Genomic DNA, 10116 nt, shown 5'->3' with positions numbered 1-10116 from the left:
TTTATAGCCTCCTATCTCCCAGAATGCAATCTGTCCACTACATCACTTGATTGTATGGATCTGAAGACAAGACAAGTCATTAATATTTTGCTACAAATGTATCATATGGAGATTTTAACTTAACCATTACGCTATACTAGCTAAGATAAACTTATTATTGTCCGTTCATATAATTCTCTATGTATGGAAGTGTGTAAAATGAATTACAAAGAGCATATTAGATTGGCTGGCACACAGCTGTGACTCAAGAGACCTCTTCCCTTTCTGGATCATAGGCAGTTTTGTCCATAGGGAGCCCTTGCCTATAAGGCATCCATTTAATTTAAACACCCTCTGCAGAGAATGTTCAACTATTCACATCTGATGTCTACCGTGTGTGGGTGTGTGTTCACATGAAATAATCTGTTGCATATAAAACAGATCTGTGCATTTCTATTTCTCAGAATCCCATCAATAGACCAAATCTTTTGCTACGTTGTTACTCACTCATTTGCAAGCGAGTCTTAATGCAGAAAAGTTAATTATTATTGCCTGACATGATCTAAGTCCCTAATGAGTCCTGTCTGATAACAGTAATCACCAGATTACAGAGCTCTCCATATCAGTACATTATAGTCTATCATGATAATTTGATTTCTGTTTAATTTTTGTGGATTTGTGTACGCAAGAAGCCCATGTTCAGTTTAATGAGTTTGAAACAAATGTCTGAATTATGTTGGGAATATTCTCTTTGTGTCTCAATGCACTTAATGGCAGTAGAATGTTCACCCTTGTCCCCTTTTTCCCTCTCAAAACATGCCTTGTGCCCTACTTCTGTCTGACTCGAATACAAACACAAAGCAGGAAAGAGGACTTCAATAGGAGCCCATGTCCTGTTATTGTCTTGGGGTGTGAGACTGCACAGGTTCTTGCCCAAACAGGATGTTTGTTGGATAACGAGCAGTAGCCTTTGCTCCTGACCACCATGACAGACCAAAGAGCAGCAGGCTGCTTATGACAGGCGCCACTGACCCACACTGGACGCCTGTAACTGACAGTGCTATCAGGTAGGAGATCTCTTCACTTCCAGCCTCTGTAGGCTACCAGTCCTTTAGGGGTAACACTAGTCAGCATGTGCACATCTGTGCTGCCTTCCATTTACGCACAGAGGCAAACACAGTGCATGACCCTCTGCTAACATGTTGAACCCAAAAGGCTACATCAAATGACTGGGAATATGGTAACAGTACATAGTAGTTTTAGTGTTTGGCAGAAGACCAGCATCTTTCAGTTATAGGATAAAAGTGATATACCTACAGGTTTGAATTCCATGTGTTTCAATTTACACTACACTGATTTAACAGCTTTGTGTGGAAGCTCCACTCTCATCCATAAGCTTGAAGGGGTGATTGATAGGTTTGTGGAGTTGGATGCACTTGTCTTGGACTGTAAAATGAGAGGTGTTCATGTTTTGAGTGATTTATGTCACATTGCAGTGGGTTCTGGAAGGCAGCTCATCACACATTGAGGCGAGATGAGAATTCAACAGTTAGGTGTCAGAGGAAAGGCTGCAAAAAGATTGTCTCAGGTCCTTCATAAATCTTTCAGTTGTTTCTCAGGTTATTTTCCCCAGTATCAACATTTTATTTTCCATCATTTTCACATAGCTCATCTGCAAATCACAGTGAACATTTAAACAGATATAAATACTTTATGTCTGGGAGGAAGAAACAAAGGAGCAGAAAAAAGTGAACTCTGAAAGCTCTTCATATCATCCATGTCCTGCAGTCCTGGCATGTATGACCACACACACACCATGCAAAGGGAAATTCATGTTTGTATTCTAAGTGTGGACTTCATTGCATGCATGTACGATTTGTCTTTTGAGTCTAGTATGAATGACATCTTTCTTACATTTTACTTGCAAAGCCAGACTCCAAAGTTCCACCTAGTTTCTGCTTGATGCAGCCAAATTTGCTCTATCAAGTGTGTAGCAGTTTCCAAACTTATATTTTGTGCCATTAATCAAGACGTGATTAAGGAAGAAGACGGCAGCTGGGCCGGTGCTGATGCGCTCCACTGCGAGCGTAACCGTAATTCCATTTTCTCAGGTCCGCCTCTATTTCGGGACAGAGACGACTTTTAGTGATTCTCTTCAACATTGGTATTGAGGCTGTCTGCAGAGATGCGATGACGAAACCGGCAGCGACCATGTCCACCAAGGGCATACAAATAAGTTTATGCCTAAAGCTGAACAATCTTATATTAGCAGCGTCACCGGAACAGGCATATGGGAAAACAAATCCCATCTCTTCGTGGCTCTTGAAAACCACCCCTGTGCATCTGACACAGAGGACCAATATAATCCCAGTTATGAAAAGCACTCCTCCATTGTCCACAAACGTAGATATGAAATGGCAAAGTTGAATGGCGATGAGTCACGATGGTGAAAAGGTCACTGAAACGCTGAAAGCATGGATATGATTGATTACCATCACGTGTCTCTTCACAATACAATATGATTGTAGATTCATCTACATGAATTAATATCCTCTTGCCATTGATTGAACAATAATTTAAACATATTATTTGTTAAACAATTCATTTTACCTTTGGCCACAATATGGCCCTCCAGTCTTGCAGTGGCACACAAGGACACCTAGTGGGAATAACGTGGAAGTCTCACTCTTTTACGTAGTCCTCCACAAGGGTGGGTGAATGGGTTGTCGTGACGTTGTGCAGTCAGTAGACGCGAGGTGTGGAGTTAGTTGGATGCTTTATTTTCATTCAAAACCTATCCGTCCGTGGCAAGTGTGCCATTTCACCGCAATAAGCCGAGTGGCAATATTCATATAGTGAATCCTTTAAAGATATGCTGTTAGTCCGGTGGTTTTGGGCACTCTGAAAAGAACAAAAGTGTATTTATGTTACATTACAGTTTGTATTGGACAGATGTGTGCGTAACTGTTTTTTAAACAATTTCTCCAGTTTTATCGTCTTTTTTCCCTGATTGTCGCCGTGCAGTGAAGAAGTGACGCGTCACTGGAAACAATATTCGCGCGAATGCTGGTGGGACACACTGGTCGGACGTGTTTGTGTTGACACCTGTTTTAATGTATGGAGTACCAGTAAGGATAGTGCCTTTTCCATATTCCCAAACATGGCTGAGGGTTAATTATCTTTTGCAGCTATTCGACGAAGAGTAATTCAAAGCACGGTTTGGACACCATGGAGGATATCTTGAATGATCATGACTTTTGGTCCTTAAACGAGTCATGGAAGAACTCTTCATTCACTAACGCGACTGAAGCAGGGAACCAAACAGTGAACCCCTTGAAGCGGAACGAAGAGGTGGCCAAGGTGGAGGTGACAGTGCTCGCTCTGGTATTATTTCTGGCCCTAGCCGGTAACCTTTGCGTTTTGGTGGCTATCCATACAACCAAACACACCCAGTCACGAATGTACTATTTCATGAAGCACCTAAGTATTGCGGATCTTGTTGTTGCAATATTTCAGGTCTTGCCTCAACTTATTTGGGACATAACTTTTCGTTTTTATGGACCAGATATTCTTTGCAGATTAGTCAAATACCTGCAAATAGTTGGCATGTTTGCATCTACCTACATGCTTGTATTGATGTCTATAGACAGGTGTTTAGCTATCTGCCAACCTTTACGGTCTTTACACAAGAGAAAGGACCGACTTTATGTAGTTTCGTCATGGGTCCTGAGCCTATTATTTAGTATTCCTCAAGTGTGCATTTTCTCCTTGAGAGAAGTTGGACCTGGAGTATATGACTGTTGGGGTGACTTTGTACAGCCCTGGGGTGCAAAGGCATACATCACATGGATTAGCCTAACCATCTATATAATACCAGTAGCTATATTGAGTATCTGCTATGGACTAATTAGCTTTAAAATATGGCAGAATTTTAAACTGAAAACGAAGAAAGACCAGTGTATCACTCTTACTCCAAAGGCATCAAAAGGCAACGCACTCGCAAGAGTGAGCAGCGTGAAGCTGATTTCAAAAGCAAAGATCACTACCGTGAAAATGACATTCGTCATTGTGGTGGCTTATATCGTTTGTTGGACGCCGTTTTTCTTCGTGCAGATGTGGTCTGCGTGGGATCCAGCGGCTCCGAGGGAGGGTAAGTTTTTCTGGCCGCAAATTAGAGTATAGCATCTTGTCTATGATAGAGCGCATCGCGGCGCACTGAGGAAACTATGAAGTTGAACAATTTGGCTTATTTTCGCGACTTCATAGCCCACGTTCATTTAAGTGTGGGTAACATTGACTCGTTAATATCCTCATAGTTGTAATGTATTCGGTTTTAATGAGGCATTGTTTAACACATTGTCTTACCATAATTTTAAATAAGATGACGAAAAAAAGATTATGATTTCTTTAATAATTTCATATAAATTGTATGAACAAATATACCAAAAACTGTATCAATTAAAAATGTAAGCATGTTTTATGGTCAGATTGTTGTAGCCTACGTGACGTGCATACAAGTTTTCACGCGCCCTTTTATTTGTTCGAAAGATAGAACTTGAGGTGAACACTGTTCCGGTGCTGAAATGAATGATGCTGCTCTTGTGCCTTCAAGTGACCATGCATTTTACTTCACTGAAATGATAGCCCATGGCAAGAGTCCTGGAGTATATTGATCAGAAAGGTTCAGAGTGGTCTTGCTCTAGCCTACCACGCCAACGCAAGTTCTAAGATGCTGCGGTAGGTGATGTGGACTGTCTCCGCGCACAGCATTTCCTCTTAACACAACGCAACTGAATTCACATTTGCCATCTGCTATCATAACAGCATGTTAGTTAGAGGGTGTGGAGATTTTGGAGGATATTTAGGCCCCCTGGTTGGTGCAAAGGTTGGTGCAAAGGATGGTGCAAATCAGTCTCTGTGTGAAGCGCCGTGGCACCTGGGCTCTCCACACCTGTAACAATCCAAATGTTCTGGTCACTGTGTTGTAGAACATCAGGTAATATATGTTTACAATAAGGGTTCGTTTGGTATAATTGAATGCATTATGAGTGCAAAGCCAAGGGTTCAAAGTTGCCTAATGTTTACGTTGGAATCTGTTATATAGCATAACACTGCATCCTCAGTTTCCCCAACAGGTTCCAGAATCGACTAGAATGGACCAAAAAGGGAAATACTTACAATTGATGGTTTTGGTCTCAGTTTCCAGACTTTGACGCATTATCTGTTTGTTTTCCTCATTATTCGATATGAATCCCAAAGAAGACACCACATGTTTGTTAGTAACCTGTATTATGCTCACGTCTTGAAACATATTATCTGTCCACATCCAGAGATCGATTATGTTCTCAGTGGGATAGCTTGTTACAATAATGAAATCCTTTAATTCTTTTCCACACCTTTAAACAAATGGATCTATTTAGTGAAGTTTGAAATGTGCTGTACTACATAGAATGACAACCTTTTGGGCACTTTCTTCTCCTTTCTTTTCCATATCAGTCAATATCTTCTCTTCAATCTGCACTTCTGGAACAAGTCTAAAACACATTCTACTGTATATTGCCTGCACTCCAAAACATCTTAGTATTACTGTACAATACAGTTGGACTTAGTGTAGATATTGTTTAAATCCATTGTAATCTCATAGATAAGTATCACATTATGTCCACCTCTGTTAGTGTGAAAAAAAATCAATTGGGCACAATCCATTCAGATACCATGAAAACAGAAAAAAACTCTTAATCACCTCTCTGTGACCTCTGCAGACCCCCCCCTCCACACACACACACACACACACACAAACACAAGGCTGAATATAGTACTGTAGACGGGACCCACCTGAATTTATGTGAAAGAAGCACCAATTTAGCCACAGACAACTGACATCCTGTTGGCTCATGTATACTTCTGGCACACACATTGAGTGTCTAATCTCACAGAAACCTCTCGAGGCTGCAGGCCAAATATAAAACAATACTAGTCTGTGAAGTTAGGTTTTCAGTCATTTGTGAAATAACGAAAACAAAAATCAACATTACAAGCAAAAAGAGGCACATAATGAAACCATTATCTATGCAGTGTTATTAATATATTCGAGTCCTGACAATAGGAACTGTTGCCAACATTACCATTATGTTTTTAATGGTTACAACAAATAAGGTCTCAAATGAACACGAAATCTCAGTGTCATAAAAATGAAATGGTGTCCCAAAGCGTATTCAACCACTAGGTTGTGGTAAATTACTGCAGCACAAAATGTACGTCCATGGTGGGTTTGGCAAAGACAGCCCTTTCAAATGAACCTCAGATGAAAGGAAATGATATTTAAGATTGAGAAACTTGAGGGGAATGAATATGTTTCTGTGGGTAAAGAATACAAATCTAAAACCAGAGGGATGTGTTGGAATGGAAAACACATGAAGTGAAGTTGAATGAGAGATTAATGCGGGTAGGGAGACCCCAACTATATTATTATAATACTGCCTTTTAGTATAAAAGCTACCGTGTATATTTTGTGTCATTAACCTGTTGAGGAGTACGGTCACAAATATGTGATTAGAATGTTCGCGAACCGAGAGTTCCACATTATGATGTCACAATTACCCTCAGAGATTTTCCCCATAGACTGTATAAGGAACACTGAAACTATAGATTGTTTGCGTAGAATTCTAGAAGGAACCAGGAAAATAATTCACTCCAAAGTACTTGATTTTAATGTGTATTTTGCAGGTAGTTTTCAGAACAGTTTATTATTGCCTCCCTGGGGAACATCTCGACAGGTCAATGATTTCCCCTCGTCTGCTCATGAATCAAATTGCAGAGCCAACAGAATAGACAGAGTTCTTCCAGTGGCTTCCTGTTTAAACTCTTAAAGCTCAGCAGAAACAGGATGCTCAAACAGCATCCTGAAGCAGTATTTGACTGCAGCAACAACAGCATCTATTTCCCTATTTATTCCCAATTGCTGAGTAATTCACCGTTTAGCCAAGAGATAGGTGACGTGTCAGAATCTCTCCACACACACACACACACACACACACACACACACACACACACACACACACACACACACACACACACACACACACACACTAATGCCTGTTAGATGACTCATGCTGGAGACTGGATGGATGGTATTTTGGCTTCTTTAGTGTTTTAGTGATCTGTCAGACCACTATCTGCTAGGCCTACACTTAAAAATGTGCAAAGCAGGCACTCACTACTGGGTTTAAGTCAAGACAAATATGACCAAGGCCAAACATGAACCTTGGAACAAAGTACTGACTTGTGTTGTTTATGAGCCTTCATATTGTCTTCACGTACTCCCCTCATAAAATATGCCTTGAAATGTCAGTGAATGCATCAGCTCCACCAGGAATGGCTAAGTAGCCTCCAGACATTGTTAGACTAAGGTCATTTATCAGCATAATGCCCGACAACTTCACATTTACCATAGAAAGTGGCTCAGAGACACTTTGAGTAGCTTTGCCACCATTCAGTCTGATTGACCTGCATATTATGGAGGCTGTTTTCCTCTGTCTGGGAGTGTGTCCTGAGCATGTGGGACCAAAGCAGAGAAATAGTGATTACTCTTGCACTTTAACATCTAACAGCATACCGCTATGTGGGCTGCCAATGCACATGACCATGTGTATTAGAGATTCATTACTCAAGATCACCGAAAGACTTTTAAGAAGGCTATTTGTTTCCAATATGTGCTTCAATCAATGCTGTCCACATCAATAGATGTTCTTTTAGTAAAGCTTTAAATGTTAAATACAAGTAAATACAGTAGATAGAGATTAGTAACAGTGAATAGACCATTTTATAGAAAGTACAAAGAGCTAATATATTATTACCAATCAATTAACAGATGAATTTCTATATTTTCCTATTTGCTACATATATTTTAAGGGCCACGAGTAGAATTTCATTATCCGCTGTCAGATAGCAGTTTAATTAGTGCAAGATCTGTTCAGTCTCGTCTGTCTGATTGTCCTTTAACATAATGGTGTTTAAACTTTGTGGCGAGAGAGGGATGGTTATATGGAAATAAAATTACCAAGGTTAACTGTGGGTCACCAAGCAATTTTGTCCATTCGAACCTAATCTGACGAATAGCTGCTGAGCGGTGGAAGGACTGCGATGTAAATGTCACCTGGCCCTGCGGCCCCCTCCACGCCAGCAGGCATGATGGAGCGCCGCCACAGGGCCTGGCCAGTCCAGCCCGCAACTGACATTTCAGCTCTCTAATCAGGCTTGACTTGTTCTGCCAGCCAATGAGCGGCTCATGCCTGCACACATTTCTGCGCTTGCCAAGTCAGTGCGAGTTGTGAGGAAGGAAGGATGTTTTGATCATTTGTGCTTGATATGCATAGAGAAAATGATTTCAATTAGCCATTACTTATGACCGATGTCTCTCCTCCTCCTCCCTCGTCCCTCTCCTATCTTAGCCATGCCCTTCATCATCTCCATGCTGCTGGCCAGCCTGAACAGCTGCTGCAACCCCTGGATCTACATGTTCTTCGCCGGCCACCTGTTCCAGGACCTGCGGCAGTCGCTGCTCTGCTGCTCAGCGCACTACCTGAAGTCGTCGCAGTGCCGCTGCGAGCGCGACCAGGACTCCAGTCGCAAGAGCAACTCCTCCACGTACGTCATCAAAAGCACCAGCAGCCAGCGGAGCATCACTCAGACCTCCACCACATAGTGTCCACTCCTGGTCCAGCTCTCGGCCCTCTTGCCCACTGCCATCCCCAGTCAGCCCCATCACCACCACAAACCCTCTGAGGGGACACAGCCTACAGCCTCCCTCTCAGTCTCATGTGGTCACCACCTCATCCATCATCTGTCTCGTCTGTACGACGTCTTCTTTAACATTCACATTTTACATCGTAAAACCTTCTGAAACCTTCTAGGTTCTGAGACCTATAGTAGATAGTGTGGTTAAAAAGGGGAGAACATTCTTTATTGAAATTCTTTATTTCCCTCCAGGAGCATGTAGCAGTAATCAGCTGAATGTGCAATACATTTTGGTAGCTCTCTGAGCAAAGAGAATTGCTCAACGGCCCACTAAAGTCTTTGACCTGAGCTTTCCTTTTATGATTTGGTCATTTGACCCCTGTGAATTGCTTCACACTCTGCCGTGAGCGTGTCTGTGCAGTCGTCATGCCCTGCACTGGGCTGCAACCTCTCGCAAGGGCCGCGAGGGCATTTAAGAAGAAAACAGTTAGCCCAGGGAAGAAGAAGGTACTTATGTGTATTTCACCCATATGTCAGCCCCATGACGTGTCCGTAGCCTACACTGTTGTGTGGCCTCACCTTGTGATACCATGGCATATGTGACATTACCACTCTCGCAGTCATTGGAATGTATAAGCTTTTAGACAGACAAATGTGACAAGTCTACTCACTAATTCTTGTTTTCTTTTTTCCAGAGAGCAAAGGAAAGAGTTTGTCACTTTCTTTTTCCATGAAATAAATTTAGGAGCTGATGAAGGAATGTGTATAGAAGAATCTGTGTAATATATTTCACTACAAAGTAGTTATACTAGATAATGTTATCACAAATCTGAATGAAAACAGCCCTTTATGGATTCCTCTGATATATTTGTAGTAAGCACACAGAAGACATAGAAATATGTTTATGCTTCACAGAAAAAATGGCAACACATTTTTTCGTTTTTATTCATCTGTATTGTATAAACTAGATTTTGGGACTATCAAGTGACTGATTAATTGCCTTAACACACCAACTTGAAACTTTGGTCCACATAATAATTAATTACAGTATTAACAATGATTTGGGGTTTGTTATGACATTGGTTACATAGTTTACAACAAAATGTAAGTTTTACCTTTTATTTTGTAAGGCTACTGACTTTTCTTTCAAAACATTATGGCCATTTTCAAATGTAGTGTAATATAATTAAAACTGTATAGATATAGCTCTTATTTATTGAAAATAAAAATGTATGTATTTGAGTCAAAGTCTATGGATGATTAAGTTTTTCTCAGAAGTGTATTAAAAATAAATATGACAACAATGATACAAGTCAACATGTCATGTTATTTTTTTGTAATGTAATAACTTTAAAAATGCTTTAATTAGTATGTTTGTGTACTCTACCAGGCAGTTTCACT

At 40.9% G+C, this 10116-nt stretch overlaps 1 protein-coding gene across 2 annotated transcripts; it reads left to right on the top strand.

The window, feature by feature from the left end:
* The first annotated feature begins 1006 nt into the window (after positions 1-1006).
* oxtr (oxytocin receptor) lies at positions 1007-9872 on the top strand. Of its 2 annotated transcripts, none has more exons than XM_042089058.1 (2): positions 1007-1046; positions 8430-9872. In XM_042089058.1, exon 2 carries the CDS (start codon positions 8432-8434, stop codon positions 8681-8683), a length of 252 nt encoding a protein of 83 aa, XP_041944992.1. In that variant the 5' UTR covers positions 1007-1046; positions 8430-8431; the 3' UTR covers positions 8684-9872. The 2 variants fall into 2 exon arrangements, with proteins under 2 accessions (XP_041944992.1, XP_041944991.1); XM_042089057.1 differs by lacking the exon at positions 1007-1046 and adding an exon at positions 2754-4129.
* Positions 9873-10116: the final 244 nt, after the last annotated feature.

This window comes from Alosa sapidissima, chromosome 4 (assembly GCF_018492685.1).
Source record: "Alosa sapidissima isolate fAloSap1 chromosome 4, fAloSap1.pri, whole genome shotgun sequence".
NCBI classification, from domain to species: Eukaryota; Metazoa; Chordata; class Actinopteri; order Clupeiformes; family Clupeidae; genus Alosa; species Alosa sapidissima.
Note: the sequence above shows the minus strand (reverse complement) of the source record. Positions and strands in the feature narration are given on the sequence as shown.